Consider the following 21,845-nt stretch of genomic DNA (forward strand, 5'->3'; position numbering starts at 1 on the left):
AGCACCAAGTATGTGCCAGTCATTGAACTTGGCCCTGAAGATACACAGATTAAAAATCAAGGTATATTCCAGGCTTTGCAGGATGGCACTTATTCAATCAACCAACACTTATCAAGCCCCTGCTCTGGGCCAAGCACCCAGCTGGGCACTGGGGAGAGAGAGAGATATGGACGTTCCTCTCCCTGTCGTCCAGGAGCTCACAGAGGTGTGGGTGGGGTGTGTGTAACAGAGATGCATTCACAGGGTTATGATCAGGACAGGGTGTGAGGAACGTGCCTAAAGGGGCCAGCACAGTTACCCTTCCCCACCAGACTTCAAGCAAAGGGTAGCCATTGCTGATCAGGGAGGTTATGGGATTCCTGCACTGACTGGGACTCTTTCATGTAATAAATTCCTGCCCACACTCCCAGAAATCTGTATATATTTTCAGTACTCTGAAACCTTGAAAATGGGCTCTTCCAATCCAGGATAAGTGCTAAGCCTACATGATCCTCAGCTCTATGACAATTTTAAGATCAGATGACGCAGTAAGGCAATGTAGACAGAACTCAGACTCCAATTCTATAAAAAGGGTCCTTGGTATTTTGTGTTCTGTTATCCCCAAAGCATTTAAAAAATTTAGATGCAATAATTGCTCAATAAATGGTAGCAACTGTTGCTGCGGCAGCTGAGTCCAGAGCTGCAAATATCCATGCAGGGCTTGTAGTTGAGTGGAGTCCCCACAGGAAGTCACAGGAGAGTTGGAGCAAACCTCACACACAGCCCAGTAGGCTCTGCCCAACCCTGGCTCCACCGTCAGCACAAGCCAGCTCCAGGCTCTCCCACCCTCCTGTGTCCCTTGCCATACCCTCCCTCTTTAAACCCTGTGCAAAGTGGACCCAGCACGCTTCGTTTTGGGGAAGAGTAACCAACTAGTTAAAAAGCCCAGGGAGGGCTGAGATCTGGTTGGGAGCAGCTGCGATCTAACCCAGCAAATGGGAATTTGTGCAACTGAAAGCTTTCGACAGCTGTTTATCGTGGCGGTGCCAACGTGTGGGGCAGTAAAAGTACCAGCCCGCACTGCCCCTACTGGGTCGGGAGGTAGAGCTGGTAATAGAAGCATGTGGGGTTGGAGGCAGTGAGAGAGCAAGAGGAAAAAGTCTAGGAGCCCACTGGCTATAGCAACGTTTTTCTTAGCTCCTTGCCTGCCCTGGTCATCATGGAAGAGCCTGCTTTTTTCACACCCTGTGTGGGAGGCTCTGGTGATAATGGAAAGGGACGTGATTTCAAAATCCTGAATGTTAACTTTGAATCTAGACACCTAAGGTGACGCCCATCTTTCCCCCGTTACCTCTGAAATCTTTTTACATTGTTTAATGCTGAACATGTGACACAACATCTCACCCTCCAACTTGTGCTAGCATAACGGTGGCAGCAGAGTCGAAAGACTGGCCTACTTCAGTGAGACACAGATTACGCAACACGGTAAACAAAAGACCAGAAATAGATGCACAAATATTCCCTTGGATTATATAATTGGAAAACACGTTTGATGGCAATACAAGGAAAAAAGATTTCAAATCTGTCCCTTCATCCTTCCTTCTTGGTTTTGCAATAAACATAAAAGTTTTCAATAGTCTTATATCTTTCCTTTCCACTCATGTTGAATTTCAAATCAGACACACAATACAGTGTTGAGTAGAATTGTTTCAGCTTGCATTCTTTTTTCATTTCTTTTACATGAAAGGGTTGTTAAGACTTTAAAACTATATCAATTCCCTCTTAATTGGGCCACTTTTCATCCTAGTCAGTGAGCTGGGTGATAATCTGCATGCTTCAATAAGACATGACAATTGTCATTAAAACAAGAATTACAGATCCCAATTTTTCTATATTTTGTATGTTGGGGGAGGGGTTATGTAGTTAAGAGTGGTCTAATGTGTCACCAACGTTGCTTTCTAAGGAATTTTCAGATGCAGTGGGATGGGATATATGAACTGGGAGCAGGTAGACCTGGATTATAATCCTGACTCCATTGCTAACTTGGCCATCACTTAAACCTTTTTGTGCCTCAGTTTTCTTCTCTATAAAATGGGGCACAACTATGTATGGTGAAGCAAGTAAGGACCAGCCCATGTAGAGACATGGATGGACCTAGAGACTGTCATACAGAGTGAAGTCAGAAAGAGAGAAACAAATATTGTATATTAACACATATATGTGGAATTTTAAAAAATTGGTATAGATGATTTCATTTACTAAGTAGAAATAGAGACACAGATGTAGAGAACAAACGTATGGATACCATGGGGAAAGGGGTTGGTGGGATGAATTGGGAGATTGGGATTGACATATATACACTACTGATACTATGTATAAAATAGATAACTAATGAGAACCTACTGTATAGCACAGGGAACTCTACTCAATGCTCTGTGATGACCTAAATGAGAAGGAAATCCAAAAAAGAGGGGATATATGTATATGTATAGCCAATTCACTTTGCTGTACAGTATAAACTAACACAATGCTGTAAAGCAACTATACTCCAATGAAAAAAAAAAAAGGAAAGAAAAGAAAAAAGGAAGGACCAGCCCAAGCACAGTGGAGAACATGCCTTTCAGTGGAATGTCCTTAGGAGTAAAGAGACTTGGCTTCAAATCCCAGAGCAGCCACTTACCCTGAGACCTGGGGTTCGTTACTTAAAAATGTTCTACTTCACTTTCTGGATGGTAACTCACAGTTAACACCTGTGCTGAGGATTGAATGAGACGCCATCTGTGCAGCCTCACCAGAAACGGCTGCTCCTTGCATTATTTGCCGTACAGGTACTTGGCACTCAGACACCTGGGGCACCAATGCCCCTATAGACCACAGATGTGAATGCATCAGTCACCGGTTCTGAACACAGTGGCATCAGACTGTTCCTTTAAAGAGGATTCCCGGGTTGTAAAAACTTAAGGTAGGGACTTCCCTGGTGGCCCAGTGGTTAAGAATCTGCCTGCCAATGCAAGGGACACGGGTTGGATCCCTGGTCCAGGAAGATCCCACATGCTGCGGAGCAACTAAGACCGTGCGCCACAACTACTGAGCCTGTGCTCTACAGCCCACGAGCCACAACTATTGAGCCCATGTGCCACAACTACTGAAGCCCATGTGCCTAGAGCCTGTGCTCTGCAACGAGAGAAGCCACGACAATGAGAAGCCCAGGGCACTGCAACAAAGAGTAGCCCCCGCTTGCCACAATTAGAGAAAGCCCTCGCGCAGCAACAAAGGCCCAATGCAGCCAATAAATAAATAAATTTATACAAAAGAAAAACAAAACTTAATGTAGGTTGGGCAGAGCTGGACAGGCACACTCCTATAAACGCTGGTGGAGGAGGGGGAACCATCCGTGAAACAGTGGCTAAAGCAGAAGCACCAACTGCCCACCTTTCGTTGATGCATTTATAAACACACCTTCCTCCAGAAAAGGTGCACCGGGGCTCAGTAAGAACCAGCTGCTCAGTGCTGTCGGGGGTGGGGCCCTGCCCAGTGACCTCACTTTATTTTAAATCTGAGAGCTCTAGGCGGCCGCTGGCATCTGCAAACACCGCGCCCAAGATCGGCTTTCAGGTGGAAGCGAGTTCTTGAGCGAGTTGCCTGAAGCCGGGTAGGACCCGCGCCCCGCGTAGCGGAGAGGGAAGGACCGAGACACCACGGCGCTAACCGTTCGGGACAGCCACCCTGCGCGCCCTGAGGTCGCGTTCCGCGGAAGAAAGAACCACTGCTCGCCCCCGAGACCCCTGGCCCTACGGCCTGTCGCTACAGCACGGCGACCTTAGCCTCAGTATCACAGTAGCCCCGCCCTTATATCGCGCCGGGAATACGCGAATATCCCGCGCTTGCAAGTCACTACTGGGTGATTCATTGACACATGTAAATATGAGACAGGACTAGGGGATCGCGGCCCCGAGCTTTGCTGGAGCTCAAGAGATGCGAGATTACAAAAGAGGAGGAAGAGCTCAAACCAAACAGTCGTTAGATGGGCGCCCTGATCTAGGCGCTCTTGGCCAATACATGCGGTCCCGCAACTCCAGCACAGGTCCCCAGAAAAGGGAAATGCTCTAAAGCAAAGAACAGCGGAGCAAGACAACGAGGGGGCAAACCATCCAGGCACAGACAATGGCAGCGCTGCCTCCCGGGGCCTCGGTTTCCCCATCTGCAAAACAGAGCATTGGACTAGAGTGTCTCCCAAACCCCCTATTAACCTAGAACTCTGCAATATTCATGCTGAAGCTGCCGCAGGCTCGGAAACCGGAAAAAGAGGGAAAAGCGAGGGAAGACGACTGGGAGGGGAAAGGGAGGAGCCGGTGGGAGACCTGAAGAGGGAAGACAGGGGACGCCTGGAACAGGCTTGGCGGGTTTTCAACCTTATTCCTCCTCCTCCCACACACACCTGAGTTCTCATGCCTGGGCCAAGACCCCGCGCCCATCAAACTTGAGCACCAGTTGGCCAAGCTTCTCCCTCCACACCCGTTTCTAGAAGCCATGGGCAGATGGTGGGCAGCACAATAAGGCATGCCTTGGGTGGAAGGGGTGATGGTCCTAGCTGGGGTCCCCAGGGCAGGTGAGCGCACTTGGGGCTGGGAAGGCGATGGGACGGACCCAGGCTGGGGATTGCAGAGCGCCCGAGTCCCGACCCGCGTGCCCCGGGCGGACTAAACTTGACTCCCCAACTTTGAGCAAGGGGAGGGGGTGTTTGCCAAAAAAAAAAAGTTGCTGAACTTTTCCCCCAACTCTGTCGTAGAGGCGGGACAGGAGGGCGGTGCCTGCACCCTGATTCGCCGCCGGCTCCTGTCTGGAGGCTCGGATTGGCGCACGAGGTCCGGGGCCGGGAAGAGCGGGCGTGGGGGAGGGGAGCGGCCCTCCCCGCCCGCGGGATCGGCTCGCGCCGGGAGCGGGTTAATTTCAAATCGGGGGCTTGACTGCTCCTGGACGGTCACGTTCCCTCTGCCCGCCCGCCGGCCCGCCAGTCCCGGTCCCGGCGTTTCCCTCCGGCACCCACCTCAGCGCGGCGTAAGGACCGACTGACGGCCCGACACGCGGGCTCCAGGGCCTGAGCGGGGAAGGGATGCGGAGGAGTCCCCGCTCAGCCCCCGTCGGCTCCAACCGTGAGGTGAACTGACAGGTCAGCGGGGCGCAGAGGGACGCGGCGCCCGGCCAGCCTGGCACCGGGAGAGGGCTCGGGAAGGAAGCGACAGCGGCGGCCGTTTCCCGCCTCTCGCTCCGCCGGGGGCCGTGGAGGGAGGAGCTGAGCTCCCGCGCAGAGGGGAGGGGGCGAGCGAGGGGGAGGGGCGGGGATGCCGTGGTTCCGGGCGCGGGTTTGCCAGCGCTCAAGCCCCGCGCAGCTAAGGGGCGGCGCCGACCACTGTCCTCCTTTCCGCGCCAAATTTTTAAATCGAAGGCGGAAGGTCCGGGCCCGCCCCTGGCGCCGCCAACCAATCGCAGGCCCGGGACCAGCACTCTGATTGGTCGGGAATCGTTGCCCTAGAAACCGCGAGGATGCTGTCTGGGAACTGCCCGGCTGGCAGCGCGCGGACGCGGCGCAGAGGGGAGGGGCAGTTGGCCTGGCGCAAGGGGAAGTGCGGCGGGCACGGGAGCCGGTGGCGGCGGGGGACTGTACCTGGTTGTCTTGCTGAGCAAATCAGCCTTCCATGGTGGGGTCCAACATTGTGGCGTGAACTAGCCACCTGAATAGCGAGTACATAGCGCTTTAAGGAAGCCGCATCTTTAAGGAAGTCTTTTTTTTTTTTTAAGTCTTAATCATAAGGCGCTCTTTAAATGCCCAGAGTACATTTGGAGCTTAAGGACTGAATTTGCAAGTTACCTATCGAGCTATTTCCCAAGACTTTACTGCTGAGCCTAGGCACGTGTGTGTCAAGGGAGAATTTCAGGCATCTAGATGCAGATTTTTATCCAGATACTTGGGGTTGTGGCTGCTTAGCCGGAACCTGGGCTCTTGCGCTGTCCCGAGCTCTGATCTGTGAACAGGTGGGTGCTTGTGCTTGCTACAGCCCGTTCGGTGGGGTCTGGAGAATGGTTTGCCTTCTTTAAAGGTGGGAGAGGGCCGTCGCTGGAAATTCTGTGGGTTGCTTGAAGTCTCATGACAGCGGATCCGTTGACTGAAGGAATTTACAGGCATTTGATGGAGTTCTCTGCCCCGTGGAGCTGTCTCTAGTCCGGAATAAAATGTAAATGTAGTTTGTCAGTTTTTTTAGCCTTTGTTTCAGTAGCCTGTGCGTCCATGAAGGTACTTGCAACAGATCTCCTGCTTTTATTTTTCTTTAAATTTTTCTATTTCCTTTTTTGCTCTAAGGATATTACAATTTTTAATTGGACTACCTGGACTACTTGAACCATCAGGATATTTGGAGGAACTCCAGATTTTTCCTTTTAAAAGAAACTCTAAATGTATGAGAAATTTACAGAATGGAGAACGAAAAGGTACTTTTTAGCTTCAATACTCATCCTTGCAGTTTTAAATGCAACATCATCCTGATTTAATTCCATAATTTTTCAATATCCAATATCTTACTAATGCCACATCCTTTTTTGGTTAGCCTTTTTTGGTTAGCCCCTGTAAAAACCCAGAAGGAAGGGAAATTTAATTTTTGAAGAGAGGGAAATTACCCAGGATTAATCTTTCTGGTTTTTAATGATTTAGTGGAAATTTCAAAGAGATAAGTAGAGAGAAAAGGTATTTTTAAGAATAATAAAATTTGTTGCTTTATGATATTTCTGAGAATTCTTGAACAATGGGAATTGAGAAAGGGCATTTGACATGATTTGAGATTGGGTTTCTTTTTAAGACAATTTTCTACCAAATCACCAGTTTCTTTTAACTGTAGGGGCCACTGTCCGTTGGGGGAGGGGAGTATCTTGATTGATGTCCAAATATTGATAGATTAAAAAAATGAAATATGCAAATTTCCTAAAAGTTTTAGATAGTAGCCAAATAAGAGAATTGCTGTTACTTCTGATGGTCAGAGGCAAAGGACAGCAGCCCTGAGAAAAATCCCATTCTTGGATGCGCACCTCTTAAGTGCACCACCTGGAGTAGGTCCCCTCCTTGGGTCCATCACACTGACTTCCATGTAAGGGCACTATAGTTGGATGGAGGAGATTCAGATTCAGTTCCTGTGTGACCTCTCTCAGCCTGGGTGTCCTCTTCTGCAGAATAAGACTACAGGATTGGGTGAAAATACAAATGGAAAAGCACTTGGTAAATCCTAAAGAGTCACAGACATATAAAATAGTCGCATGAATCTTTGTTCCTAAAGTCATTGAAGAATTAGTCTCTATTCTTTCACTTATTGCTGTCCCAAGCATTTTCTTTAAAATAGATATAGATGTATTCTCAGTATTCCATTAAAACAGACAGTTAATGCATAGCAATGCAAGAGGGGGATTGACTGGTCATTATACATTGTAAATTATAGACAAACATCTTTTGTTGTTGCTGTTAATAAACACATGATACTAAACATCCTAATCAAATTTTTTAAAAAATAAGATAGATGCAGACAGTAAGAATGTGTGACGTCCCCAGTGGCCAAAAGTAGAAGAAACAGTCTTCATTAGTCTTAAGTATGAACTGCTGTTAATTTACCCTCTTGTGTCACCGTGGCAGTCCAGCCTCTTTCAGGAACCAGCTTTGTGATCTTAGGTAACTCATTTTACCTAATTAGAAAATACTAATTTTCTCCATCTGTAAAGTGAAAAGGTTAAATATGCAAAGAGCAGAGTTTTCTGGTTGGAAATCCTGCTCGTAGGCACTCTGGATTTTGCTCCCCAATGGATTTTGCCAACAAGTCTGACCATATGCTGGCCCTCACCCTTGTTTTCTTGGCTCTCTGACTTTTCTTCGTCAGTGGTGTTTTACTGAGTACCCCACTGCATGCAGTCATTGTGCTAGGTGGATACGCAGATGAATGGGAGATGGTTTCTGCCATGGAGACCTTTACTTGTTACAGTGTCCTAAGTCAAAGTCACTCCAAGGAGTTTGGGATCCCTTAAAATGATCAGTCCTATTAAGGGAAGCTAAGGGATAGGTATATGGGAACGCTCTGTAGTATCTTTGCGACTCTTCTCTAAATCTAAAATTATTTCAAAATAAAATTTTAAATTAAGTCATACTAAACTATAAGTCTTAAAGTTTTCTTTTTAAATTCTTGGAACATACGATGAAAACCTTAAGTCCATGCTTTATTGCAAAATTAAAAATGGGAAATTTAGCTATTAGAATGGACAAGTGTCAAAGTGATCACTGGAATATAGTCACTCATTTAATCAACTCTACAAACCTCACTAGGCATTTTTTCCTTAGCACTATTCTAGTTATACAATCCTAGAGTCAAAAGTTAAACGATAAATCCTTTTTTACAGTGTATTTAATAATTTACTTGTTTTGAACCAGGAAAATCTCTTTTTCGAGCCACATAAAAGGGGACTGATGAAAACACCTCTGAAAGAATCCACTGCAGCAAATACAGTGTTGACGGAGATCCAGCCTGACTTTGGCCCTTTAACCACACCCACCAAGCCCAAGGAGATCTCCCAGGGAGAACCGTGGACTCCCACGGCCAACCTAAAAATGCTCATCAGCGCCGTGAGCCCCGAGATCCGCAACAGAGATCAGAAAAGGGGTTTGTTTGACAACAGAAACGGATTACCTGAGGCCAAAGATTGTTTGCACGTAGGTTTTCAGAGGACTGGGTGGAGACTGGGGGATCTGGGGAGCGGGGGGTGGGGGCGGGGGGATGTGCAGCTTTTGCAGAAGCACCAGCAGTGTAAAGTATCGGCTCCCTCAGAGCACTGGAGAGGTTTGGCCCCCATGAAATACAGCCGTGGGGATGCTGAACCTGTAATTTACTTGTGAACGTCTTCCCTTTCAGATCTGTCAAGCAGTTGATCCTGGCTCCACACATTTTCTTTCCAGTTTTGTAGCTATTGAAGCAAACCTCGTGCATAAGTGTTAGTCACTGAGTGCAGACACCCCCGCAATAAATCTTTCCGAATAAGACATTATTTTACATCTTTCTTTTTTGTAGGAACACTTATCTGGAGACGAATATGAGAAATCCCAACCAAGTCGAAAAGAGAAAAGTTTAGGATTGTTGTGTCATAAGTTCTTAGCTCGATATCCCAACTATCCCAACCCTGCTTTGAATAATGACATCTGTCTTGATGAAGTAGCCGAGGAACTTAGTAAGTATGCAAAGAGCTCACCAAAATGGTGACTCATTAAAGGGACTTCATAGACTTCCTCCTTCAGACCCATGCTCATCTATCCAGTGTTTGTCATGACACAAGGCCACACAAAAATTATCCATCTGTAAAGCCCTATCCATTTAAGAATAATGGCATATAGTTTCCAGTCTCAGTTAAGTCTTAAAACAGAAGCAGAAAATCACAGTGGAGGTTGCTCTGACTGCATTTGGAAAGCTCTGAAGCTTTAAAGGGAGGCAACATTGTTTTATGGCTTGTTTCATAAACAGCTACAACTCTGAACTTGCTTCTTGTTTCTCATTGAGGAGCCAGACTACACAATGGTTTCTTCACAGTGTACAGTGAGGATCCGCCTCTGGGCCTGGGAGCAGGGCCTTAGCCCTCCCTGCCATTCAGCACTATCCTGAGGACCAGTGCATTTTCTGATTGTTTTGCATTTGCCAAAAGTTACTGTGTCCCCTGGCCCCCTTTTACTCCTCACTTCATGGACGCAAATCCAGTTACAGCTAGAAAGGAGTCTGTGGCAAATTTGGAATACCTTTGGAGTCACGGAAATACTGTAATCTGAATCTGTAAAGAGATATACAGGATATTTTAATATATGACTATCACCCCGTGAAGAAAGTTTTGCCCTTCTTATACATGTTAATACATATCAACTTCATTTTATATTTTAAGAATATGACATTTAGATTCATCTCTTCATATACACTTCACTATAGCTGTGGAGGATGTACCCTTTAATTCAGCAGGTATCTATTGATCACCCGCTATGTGCCAGGCAATGTTGTAGCAGCTGGGATAACATCAGTGGACAGAAAGACAAAATCCCTGCTCCTGTGGAGCCTGCTTTCTAGTGGGAGCAATAGATAATATGCAAAGGACATAATAAGTAAATAATTACTGCTCTCAAAGGGTGCGATATATGTTAGAAGGTAATATGTGCTATGGAATAAAGAAAACGTAGAACAAGGTAGAGGGGGATCCAGAGTGCTAGGGGTGTGCTTTGCAATTTTTTTTTTTAATTTATTTTTATTGGCTGTGTTGGGTCTTCGTTGCTGCACGTGGGCTTTCTCTAGTTGTGGTGAGCAGGGGCTACTCTTCATTGTGGTGCATAGACTCCTCATTGTGGTGTCCTCTCTTGTTGCGGAGCACAGGCTCTAGGTACGTGGGCTTCAGTAGTTGTGGCACATGGGCTCAATAGCTGTGGCTCACAGGCTCTAGAGCACAGGCTCAGTAGTTGTGGTGCACGGGCTTAGTTGCTCCCTGGCATGTGGTATCTTCCTGGGGCAGTGATCGAACCTGGGTCCCCTGTACTGGCAGGCAGATTCTTAACCAATGCGCCACCTAGGAAGTCCTGCAATTTTAAACTCAATTTTAAATTAAGTGGTCAAGTCAGGCCTTGTTAAGAGGGTGACATCCGAGCCAGGACTCAAAAGAATCGAGGTGGGGAGCTATGAGGACATCTGGGAGAGGGATTCCAGCCAGAAGGAACAGCCCAGCACAAAGGCCCTCAGGCAAGATCGTATCTGGTAAGTTCCAGGAACAGCAAGGAATCTCAGCACCTTGTACCTTTCATAAGACAGCCGTGTGTATGTGTATGTGTGTGTGTGTGTCTGTGTCTCTGTGTTGGGAACTAATATAAGAAATGGAGTGTAGAATGTGGGATTTGGGGCACTGAAGACTTGATTTTGCCACTTACTGGCTCTGTGCCTTGGAGTGAGAAGCTTAGCCAGCCTGAGCCTCTATCTCGTCATCATTTACCCTCACAAGTTTAGGGTAAAAGTTTCCTAAACCTGTATGGCACATCAGAGGCCCTCAATAAATGTCAACTTTCTAATTCATATTCACTGTTCGTACCCTTTGAGAGCAGGGACATGCCTTTCTCATCTTCACACTCTTTGTTGTGCATACAGTTATATAATCCAGAACCTACTGACTAGTAATCCCAGGAAGGAAAAGGTATTCAATTCTATCCATATTACAAAATCTGATCCTCGTAAGGTACAATTGCTCGTCCTTTGCAGACGTCGAGCGCCGTCGCATTTACGATATCGTCAACGTCCTAGAGAGTCTACACATGGTGAGCCGGCTTGCCAAAAACAGGTACACTTGGCACGGGCGACACAACCTCAACCAAACCCTTGGGACGTTGAAAAGCGTCGGGGAAGAGAACAAGTACGCCGAGCAGATTATGATGATCAAAAAGAAAGAATATGAACAAGAGTTTGACTTTAGTAAGAGTTACACGATAGAGGATCCGATCATCAAGTCAAACACTGGCCAAAATGGACACCCAGACATGTGTTTTGTCGAACTCCCTGGAGTGGAATTTCGTGCAGGTGAGAGCTGGTGTTGGAACGCTCAGGCAGCAGGGCACCTCTCGGAGGTCTAAAGGAACGTTTCCTTAGGGGACCCCTCTCAAAGCTACTGCTGCTTTTAGTGTGAAAATGCTGCATATCAACTCAACCGTGGGATCAGGTTGTGGTATTTTTAGCCTGTTACTTTAGAAAGTACTTGTCCCTTCATGAATTTTAATTCTCTAATCCTCTTCCTTCTCCAAAGCCTCTGTAAACAGCCGCAAAGACAAGTCTTTAAGAGTGATGAGCCAGAAATTTGTGATGCTCTTTTTGGTGTCAACGCCTCAGATAGTAAGCCTGGAAATTGCTGCCAAGATTTTAATTGGGGAGGACCATGTGGAAGATTTGGATAAAAGCAAGTTTAAAAGTAAGTGGCACGACGGCCATGGACTTTTGGACCTACTCTTACTAAAATCTCAGTTATTAACTGATTTCCAAATATATTTGCTATATAAACAGATCATCTCTAGTAACACTTCTCTATCTTCACTTCTCCCCAGAAGCCATGATGATTCTGCTTGAGCTGACTTGGAGGATTCAAATCTATGTATATAACTACTCTTATCTGACACTGCGCTTATATAGTTCCTTAAATGTTACCTCCTTTGTTACTGTAACATTATCTCCATTTTACACATGTAGACTCTGTAGTGCCTGAAGTCTAAGTGAGCAGTAAATTGTAAAGTGGGCCTGGAACCCAGGTCTCTGCCCTTTCCACTGACACTCATATTTGAGGGTGTAAGTTACTTCTAACACTGTCCTCAGGAGTGACCTGCAGCACTGTTGGTTTGCAATTTTGAAAGAGTGGTTTTAGCCAGAATACCTGCTCTAAGTTGGAAAGAGACCATAGGTTGGGTCCCTAACACAGCTCTCTGCCTTTGCCTCTAGAAGAATTGCAGGAACTCCCACAAAGTGGAGTAGAGAGAGGGTGTGGAAAGGAGTGCCCAGCAGATGGGGAGGGGCCTGGTGCACATCCATCTCCCCTGAGGGCACTAGCTGACCTCCAAGTAGGGCATGAGGCTGGCCTGGACATGGGTCACTCGGGACCCGGCTGACTGGTGGGGAAGAGCTGCCCTGAGCCACAGCAGAGGCCGGGGGGATGCCTGGGTGCTGTCACACAGATGCTTTCCCATCCCTGTGAAGCCGTACTGGTCCCATGCAAGTATATTCAGACGTCCCCAGGTTGACAGTGTCTCTATAACGATAAAGTGAATAGAGATTAAGGCAACAATGCTGGCAGTGGGCTCGGGAGATCTGTCATTTCAGAAAACACATCCCAATACTACCGATGGGCTGCCTGCTTTCTCTGAGTCATCAGGCAGTTTTCAGCTCTCCATTTCACGGGTTAGTCACAGCCCTGGAAACTATTCCAGGAACTACAGATGTGTAATTTCCTGAATCCCCAGGGAATTGAGAACCTTCTGGCATGGCTATGAAGGAGGGGCTCAATTTGTAACTTTGTACTGTCAAGCTGAAGTAAAGGCAGACTTTTTGTAACAAAACTTTTCAAGATATGTAAGATTTATAGAATTAACAAATCTCTGCTTTGCGTATGACATATGGACAGTATAAAAATTTATCAATTTTGATGGGCTATAGAATTTTCCATGCTTATATTATTAAATAAATCTTTTTATAAACCATCACAAGCAGGAAATCAATACATTTATCACTGATGCTTTATTTCTATTTGTTCATAAAATTTTCCTGAATCCTCATAGGAGATGCCCAGCAATGGTAACTTTTTATTAGAAAATCTGTAACATGATTCCCAATACGGTGATCTCATTGAGTCAACTTTTCCAACATGTGCTTTTGTCATTTCAAAATTCAGTATCAGCAATAACTAAGTCTTTTCAATATTTAAAACTATTTTTGTTGTTTTAATTAAAGCAGTATCACTAGAATAACTTAAGAAGAGTCACATTTTTCTCTGACATTGATGGTTAGGAGAACTCTTTGAATGTACATGAAGTCTTTATGAAGCAAAGTCCTTTGATCTTTCATTATTCCATTAAGGGATGTCTGTACTTTTTTTTCCCCCAGCAAAAATTAGGAGGTTATATGACATAGCTAATGTTCTAAGTAGCCTGGATCTTATCAAGAAAGTTCATGTTACGGAGGAAAGAGGCCGAAAACCAGCTTTTAAATGGACAGGCCCAGAAATCAGTCCAAATTCCAGTGGTATGTTTTTGTTTTCTTTCATTCATTGCTTCATTATTTTGAATTAACACACTTTTGGAGATAGTCTCCCCTTCCCTTCCTAGCCACACTCCTGCATGGAAAGAACATATATAAGTGATTGAAAAGACAATTAAAGATGAGTACCAATATGGAAAGTTTAGCTCTTGGCTCCATCAGCACCCCAAGGTCCATAACCACCACATGCCCCATGCAGGAGGTAGAATCTGTATGTGAAAGGATTTGAGAAAGTTGAAATCATCACAAAACTTAAGATACTACTATCATCATTATTATGCTGCTCACTGACCACAACAGAGTCTGTGCACGTGGAGAATATGAAATTAATTCATTCCAGTATCAATATTCTAGTCTCCATCTCAGCAACGGGATTCTGACATTTTGCATTCCATCAAGATCCCCACACAGAAGTGCTGGAAAGTGGCAAGAACATGGGCTGTAGAAGCAGAGGGAAGCTTAGGTTCCAGTCCCAGCTCTGCTACTTATCAGCTGTGTGGCCTTGGGCAGGTCACTTCTCCAAGACTATTTCCTCACCCACAAGTGGGAAGAACAATGGAGTCTTTGCGAGGTTATTGTGATTTTGGATATAATTGCAGAGAGAGGTCCTTTGGTACAGGGATTCAGAGTGTCGGCTCTGGGCTAGACTGATCAGGTTCACATCCCAGGCCCACAGTCTACAAGCTAAGAGACCGTGGGTCAGTTAGTTAACATCTGAAGTGTCTCTGAAACGGGGATGCATTTCCTGAGAAGTACCTACCGAAGTTGCGGAGAGTGTCTTAGTCTGTTCAGGCTGCCATAGCAGAGTAACATCGACTGGGTGGCTTATCAACAGCAGAAATTTATTTCTTACAATTCTGGAGGCTAGGATGTCCAAGATCAAGGCACCGGCAGATTCAGTGTCTGGTGAGGACCTGCTTTCTAGACAGCTGTCTTTTCATTGTAACCTCACATGGTGGAAGGGACTAGGGAGCTCTGTGGGGTCTCTTCTAGAAGAGCACTAATCCTATTCAAGAAGGCTCCGCCCTCAAGTGTGTCTCCCAAAGGCCCCACCTCCCAGTACCAGCACATTGGGCATTAGGTTTCAACATATGAATGTGGGGGGTGGGGAGCGGGAGGCAGGGACACAAACATTCAGTCCATAGCAGTGAGGTTTCATCAGATTCAGTCTCCATTGATTCTGAGATGCACAGTGTTTTATTTATCAGTATGAAAGAAAAACCAGTAACAATCACACTATAGCACACCACTGGTTATAAGATAAAATGGCTTTCAGAGATGTTAAAGTGTGAAATATTATCCCAGATTTCATTTAATAAGATAAATAAGGTTTCGTAGGTAAAGCCCTTAAAACAGTATCTGGCACATAGTAGATGCTCTGTTAACTATTGCCACTTTAATTCCTAAAATCATTTTAGAATCACACTCTGCCCTCATACCCCAGAAGGAGGCCGAACCAACCGTGTATAAACACACTGCCCTTTCCTGTTTCAGGTCTCAGCCCAGTCCTTCCTTTTGCTCCCTCTGATTTGGAAGTAAGGCGGTCTTCAAAAGAGAACTGTGCCAAAAACCTCTTTTCCACACGTGGGAAACCAAACTTCACTCGACACCCTTCCCTCATCAAACTGGTAAAGAGCATAGAAAGTGATCGGAGAAAGATAAATTCTGCCCCCAGTAGCCCTGTCAAAACCAACAAAGGTATGTTTACAATCATGTCAGGGCTCTGTTCAGAAGAATTCCTTTTTATCTGACTTTTTAGCTTACTTGATCCCTCGGGACTTGCTAGAGAATGGTTTCAGTCTCCGTAGTCCCAAACCCACTTGAAGCCTAACTTATATATGAATTAAAGGATAAAAAGTGGTTTGTGGGGGTTTATCATTTCCCTGCTGTGTGATTTTGGGGGGGCGGTGCACGTTTTCTGTTCCTTTGACCTTAGTGATGTTTCATCTGTGTGAATATTTATTCTTTTGCTTTGACCAACCCCCTCCCCCACCTTCTTTTTATTTTACCAGCTGAGGGTTCTCAGAATTCTGCACCTTTCCCAAGTAAAATGGCTCAGCTCGCAGCTATTTGCAAGATGCAGTTAGAAGAGCAGTCAAGGTAGGCAACACATTTTAGGAACAGGATGCATTACTTTATGTTGCATCATTTGAATTACTTATTTTATGTAACAGTAGGCTCTAGCCTTGGCAACTGGTGAGAGAATCTTTTCTATAACTCATAGTACGGAATCATTACAGAAACTATCTGCTAGTTTCATAAAAGCATAGCTTCTATCTGGGGCAATCTAAAGTGGTAGAACATTTTAGGGAACATATGTTTCCATTGTATCATGTTTTAAATCTTGTCTTTTAGTGAACCCAGAAAGAAAGTGAAAGTACAACTGGCAAGATCTGTGCACTGCAAACCAGTGGCCCCTCTGGACACTCCAGCAAATGCTGAGCTGGAGATGACAGCACCATCCCTCATCCAGCCCCTGGGGGTGCTTCCCCTCATCCCCAGCCCGTTGTCATCGGCAGTGCCCGTGATCCTACCTCAGGCCCCTTCGGGCCCATCGTATGCCATCTACTTGCAGCCTACCCAGGCCCAAACAATGACCCCGCCCCAAGGCCTGAGCCCCACAGTCTGCCCCACCCCCTCTTCTAACGCTACAAGATCAAAAGACTCCACTGATACCACCACTGAGAACACAGCCAATGATGCCCCAAAGTCCAGTGCCTCCGCCAGGCCTGGAAGCTTGCCGCCAGGGCTGGAGAGACAAGGTATAAAAAACCGAGACAGGGAGGCTGCTGGAGAAAGAGGCTCAAAGAGGGCAAGCATGCTTGAGGACAGTGGTTCCAGAAAGAGATTTAAAGAAGACCTGAAAGGAGTTGAAAATGTCTCCACAGTAAGTACAGCCTTGAACTGTGCAAAGCTTTAGGAACTCCCCAGCTGATTAGGAGAGAATCTGGTGCATTGTGAAATTTACCAGAGCAAAGAGCAGTCTCTCAGAAAACAGGGAACTGTTCCTTAGTATCCCCATAATCCAAACAAGGCCTCAGACAGCTTAATCCCCTGATGGGGATGATGGCAGGGACATTTTTAACCTTTGGAGGAAGGGATTTTTTGCTCTCTTTTTAAAGCACTGCAGGTGGTTGTCCTTAAGTCCATTTCTCCGACACACACTGGAATGCAAACACCTGCCATGAAAGTCTTAAATAATTTACAAGCAGACGTGACCCCAAATGAATGGATGAACGCATAGGGTTCCTTTAACTCCTGCTTTCTGAGTCATTACTTGATGTTTGTTTGATGTTATATAATCGGCATCTGTTGCCTAGAAGAGAAATTGTTCCCCCTGTTTTTAAGTTCTACCTAAAATTTAAACCAAAATTTCTATTTTGTGCAAATAGAAAAATCAAACTTAGCTTGGCAAATTTTAGGTATATTTGATGCATTGGTTTCTAGAGATTTTGATGTTATAGACAATTTTTTTCCTAGATGGAGTTTAACTCAGGAAGGAATGAACATTTATTGGATGCCTACCCACATACCAGATGGCAGAAGTATTAGGCACTTTTACATACATTATCTTGTTTTCCTCCCTTAGGACAATCATATATGAAAGACAGCGTCATCGAATAAACGAACACCACTAAACATGAAAGCAAAACTTAATCTCTCATTTTGTCCCTGCTGTTAACTGAAGTTAATTTATTTCTCTACATCTTATTTTTCCACATCTATAAAGAATTTGTTCTACCAGTTTTTCCTGAGCATCTACTGCGTGTAAAGCCCTGTGCTCTGGATAAAACCAAGCCCAGCACCTGCCTTTGGGGGTGGTTGTTTTTGAGCACTTGCCCCAGGGCCATATTACAGTTTTTGCAAGGTTAAGTGAATTTATTACATGATGTTATATGTAAAAGGGTTTGTGATCCTTTTAAGGCACCATAGAAGCTGAAGGGTATTATCTGTAACTGTTATTATTAAAGAGGCTTTAGAGTTTGTCAAATCTTCCCTAAGGATGGCCTCTTGGTAACGGTTCAAAACATCCATTATCTTAGCATAGTACCAGTTTGCATCTAATATACATGCTAGGGGGGAAATCATAAGGCTTTGGCTTGATTCGATTTTCTGGGAGGTCCATAATCTCTTTGGGCCAATGGGTATGATTTAATAATGGTCTCCTGTTGCTCACTTAGTTATTCAGGATTAGGGTTTTCACTGGATAGATTCTTCACATCCCCTGCTTCTTTTTTCATCTCTGATTTCATTTTGACCATTTCTTTTTAGCATGGACTGAGCAGAACAAAGAAAGTGAGAGATGTAAGTGTTAATTCATTCAACAAACATTTACTGAGAATCTGCACTCCTAGGGGTGGAGAGAAGACACTATACAAATAAACACAAACATAGCATGTAGTGAATGATAAGAAATATGGTGAAAATAAAACAGGATAGTGCCATAGGAAGAGGGATAAGAGTGGTAATGTAGGCTCAATGAGAAGACGTGCAAGTTGAAATATGTCAAATTCTTTAATCTTGCTTCTTTAATAGTTCTAATTTTTTTTAAAAAAAGGAATTGGCATTATAGGTGAAAAATTTTTGTGATGACTGTAGTTTGTAGGAAATGGAAAAATAATTATTATTAGAGTATTACAGTTTTCACTGGAGATTTGAAAATGCTAAACTGGCAACCAGAAAAACATATCATGATTAAAGATAGCCAACAGCAGCTACTTATAAAATACCTAAATCTACCCCTTAAAAATTCTCTTTTGTGACAGCCTTCAAGGAACCTCCTAGTAAAAATATTGAATAGAACCAAGCATCTAAGAAACAAAATTGAAAGTTTGTGGTACTCTTTAGCATGACGGATTCTAACCAGATCTATTAACAGCTAGATCAAAGTATAGACTGTTGTTTTGACAATGGCGAGAAGAAAGATCTGGAGGAAGATAAAAGGAGGGCCCCTAGTTTACAAGACCTGCTTTTGCTTCTACCAGTCCTGCTCCTGGTAAGACTGAGCAGACTTTTCAGGCGGCTCAGCCACCCATGTAGGCTCTCTCTATTTGGAAAAGTACAGTGATCAGCAGACATGGTCTGGACACACACAACCCAACACTCTGGCCATTTCGGTTTGGAATGTAACTTCATTCCCTAAAGCTTTTGCTGCATGACAGTTGGGCATCTAATATGAATTAATTAGTTCTCCTTTTTATCTGTAATTTTTGAACCCTGGTGTCCTGCCCTTTTGTTTGTATATCATAAGACTGTTTGCTTGGTATCATTAGAACCTAAAGTACCAGGGAAAACTATAGTTACATAATTCCTTTATTCTAAATCAGGAGTCAACAAACTTTTTCTGTAAAGAACCAGATAGTAAATGTTTTTGGCTTTGTGTGCCATATGGTCTCTGTTGCACCTATTCAACTCTGCCATTGTATTAAAAAAAAAATAGGAATGCATTTATAGATAATACATAAATGAATGGGCATGACTATGCCCAATTTTATTTACAAAAATGAGTCATGAGGCTGTATTTTTGGACTATGGTTTGGCGTTCCCTTTCTCTAAATCAACATTTCTTAAAATATTTTCCTTAAATACCAATACTACCAAAAATTTAGTTGCTGAATAGCCTGTTACATGACAAATGCCCCCTTGGAGATTTACAATGCATGCTGTCATAAAAGCCCCTTAGAAATTCTTTCATAAAGACACCATTTCCCTTTGTTTAATTCAGCATTTCCCAAACATATTTGATTATGATTCAAGTAGTGCCTGCTTGCATCCCATAGAACTAGGGTCCCTCAGAATACTCTTTGGGAAGTACCATCCCACATAATTCAAGGACAATCAGATGATAACACAGCAGTGCCTTTACAGTGTCCAGCTGCATGAAACTTGTTCTGACAACACCACATCCTACCAAGAAGTCTGGTAGCAGGACCTAGGATGTCAGTGGATGGGTAGGGGGTGGTGCTGGGTGAATCCTGCCCTTAAGCAGACTCGGTCTAGCTTTAGGACACTTCCTAAGACAACAGATGGCATTTAAGAAACACATGGTTTGTATTATTCAGGACAAGGGTTGGAATGAGAGGGAGGGGTATTGTCTTCAGGGAGCCGTAGAGCTGGCCTGCCTGTGGCCCATACCTTTGGAGGCTTTGGTCTGATGAGACAAAGACCCACTAAGGGATATTAGTCCCAGAAGAGGCCCATGGCCATTTTTCTTCCTGTCTTTGTGTGTAAAATAAACCCTTCCTCCTTGTTTTCTAGACCTTGTTCCCATCAGGATATCTAATCCCTCTCACCCAGTGCTCAACCCTGGGGGCAGAGTCCATTTTGTCTAATAAAGAAAACTCAGGTACACTTTCCCCAAACCACAGGATCTACAGCTCCCCAATTGCAGGTGAGTGTACGTAGAACGCTGTTCAAACATGGGTCATTCTCAAGTAGACTCAAGCCTGGTATGCTTCTCAGACAAATGCCTGTGCTTTTAAGATATTCTCCCCCCTTTTTTTTCCAGGTGTTATTCCAGTGACATCATCCGAACTCACTGCTGTTAATTTTCCCTCTTTTCATGTAACACCTTTGAAGCTAATGGTCTCACCAACTTCCATGGCAGCCGTCCCTGTCGGGAACAGCCCGGCTCTCACTTCGAGCCACCCCGTTCCCGTCCAGAACCCAAGCTCAGCCATTGTAAACTTCACCCTGCAGCACTTGGGCCTCATCTCTCCCGGTGTGCAGGTGTCCACCAGCCCTGCACCCGGAACCATTCCCGTGTCTCCAAGAATAGAGGCTGTTAGTGTCATACCAGAAAATGCAGGCACTCAGCAAGGAAGGGCCACCAAGTATGACGCATCGGTCCTGGTCCAGAACCAAACAAATGGACAATCAGTTGCTGTGACAGGGGCACAACAGGTGAGAGTATTTCCATTTATTTTTTTCCTTAGGTTGTAAAGTCCCAAATATCAGTATCATGGGAGACTCACATTTGCTTTTCTTCTCTGGAAGAAGGAAAGGATGGGAGAGGAGCGAGGAGATTAAAGGCCTGCCTTCCCTCCAAACCCAGGAAAAATGCCCAAGGAGTCCATATTTGGGGTTATCATGAGCTTTTGGTCTCACCTTAACAGAAATAATTGAGAATGTGAAACTCATCTAGGCTCACCTGGCAGATCTCAGGGCACAAAAGGCTCCCACTGTGTGACACATCCTTCCAGTCCACGCTTCTGAGGTTGCCCGGCGTACCTGTCTATGTGGGTTTGACTTTTCTCCATTCCTCTCTTTCCAATCAGCCTGTTCCTGTGACACCCAAAGGGTCCCAATTAGTGGCCGAAAGCTTCTTCCGTACCCCAGGGGGACCAACGAAGCCGACGGGCTCCTCCTGCGTGGATTTCGATGGTGCTAATAACACCTCCGTAGGAACTCTCTTTGTCCCACAGCGAAAACTGGAAGTCTCAACAGAGGATGTCCATTAGTTGACAGATCTGGCTTCGTTCAGTTTTCTAGAGTGGTTTAACAGAGAAGATGTCCTCAGACTGATGTGGAGAACATGTTCTCCGAGAATACTGTAAATACATTGGGGGTTTACTTAATTTCAAAACAGACACTTGTTTTCCTACTTATATATATCCATACACACATATAAATATATATTTGTATTAAGCTAAGTTCAGCCATCAGCGCTAAAAAATAAAAGTAAAATGTTGAACTAAGGTATATTAACTTCTAGGGAGAAAGGTTTCGTTGTTCCAGCTCTGCCTATACTATTATGCCAAGTAATGTTAAAGTTTACATCCCTTTGAGTGGATCTGTGACAGGTCTTACCTAGTGCTCTCTTCAACTTTGCACAAAGAAAACACTGTGATGTATAATGTTGTCTTTTTAAACAGGAGGGCAGTATTATTTTTTGTAATTTCTTTCAGCTGTTGTTGTTGCAGTGTGTCTTTTTGTAAAGTTCGCAACAATCCTTAATCAAGTCTGTGGAAAAATTATTTATAAAATGTATTTTTAATCATACGTTGTTCAAATTAAAACTTTTCTAAAATGTATTTA

The 21,845-nt window shown here is 44.7% G+C and overlaps 1 protein-coding gene across 11 annotated transcripts; it reads left to right on the forward strand.

Annotated features, from left to right (window-relative positions):
- Window positions 1-4,897: 4,897 nt before the first annotated feature.
- E2F8 (E2F transcription factor 8) lies at window positions 4,898-21,620 on the forward strand. 11 transcript variants are annotated; one of them, XM_057750114.1, is made up of 15 exons: window positions 4,898-5,149; window positions 5,779-6,012; window positions 6,338-6,465; window positions 8,438-8,716; window positions 9,072-9,228; window positions 11,277-11,591; window positions 11,815-11,976; window positions 13,656-13,793; window positions 15,303-15,506; window positions 15,821-15,908; window positions 16,164-16,695; window positions 18,081-18,113; window positions 20,067-20,199; window positions 20,317-20,711; window positions 21,086-21,620. In XM_057750114.1, exons 3-15 carry the CDS (start codon window positions 6,451-6,453, stop codon window positions 21,266-21,268), a joined length of 2,634 nt encoding a protein of 877 aa, XP_057606097.1. In that variant the 5' UTR covers window positions 4,898-5,149; window positions 5,779-6,012; window positions 6,338-6,450; the 3' UTR covers window positions 21,269-21,620. The 11 variants fall into 11 exon arrangements, 10 of the variants coding, with proteins under 10 accessions (XP_057606097.1, XP_057606098.1, XP_057606096.1 ...); XM_057750115.1 differs by lacking the exon at window positions 5,779-6,012 and adding an exon at window positions 6,036-6,212; XR_009055568.1 differs by lacking the exon at window positions 5,779-6,012 and having other exon boundaries at window positions 20,388-20,711; window positions 21,086-21,222.
- Window positions 21,621-21,845: the final 225 nt, after the last annotated feature.

Source organism: Hippopotamus amphibius, chromosome 9 (genome assembly GCF_030028045.1).
Source record: "Hippopotamus amphibius kiboko isolate mHipAmp2 chromosome 9, mHipAmp2.hap2, whole genome shotgun sequence".
Taxonomy (NCBI): Eukaryota; Metazoa; Chordata; class Mammalia; order Artiodactyla; family Hippopotamidae; genus Hippopotamus; species Hippopotamus amphibius.

Bases quoted from the DNA above. Each gene is read 5' to 3' on its own strand.
- E2F8 (XM_057750114.1), top strand. The intron at 11,592-11,814 runs GTGAGAGCTGGT...CCTTCTCCAAAG, and splicing joins TGGAGTGGAATTTCGTGCAG to CCTCTGTAAACAGCCGCAAA. The intron at 18,114-20,066 runs GTAAGTGTTAAT...CTTGTTTTCTAG, and splicing joins GAACAAAGAAAGTGAGAGAT to ACCTTGTTCCCATCAGGATA.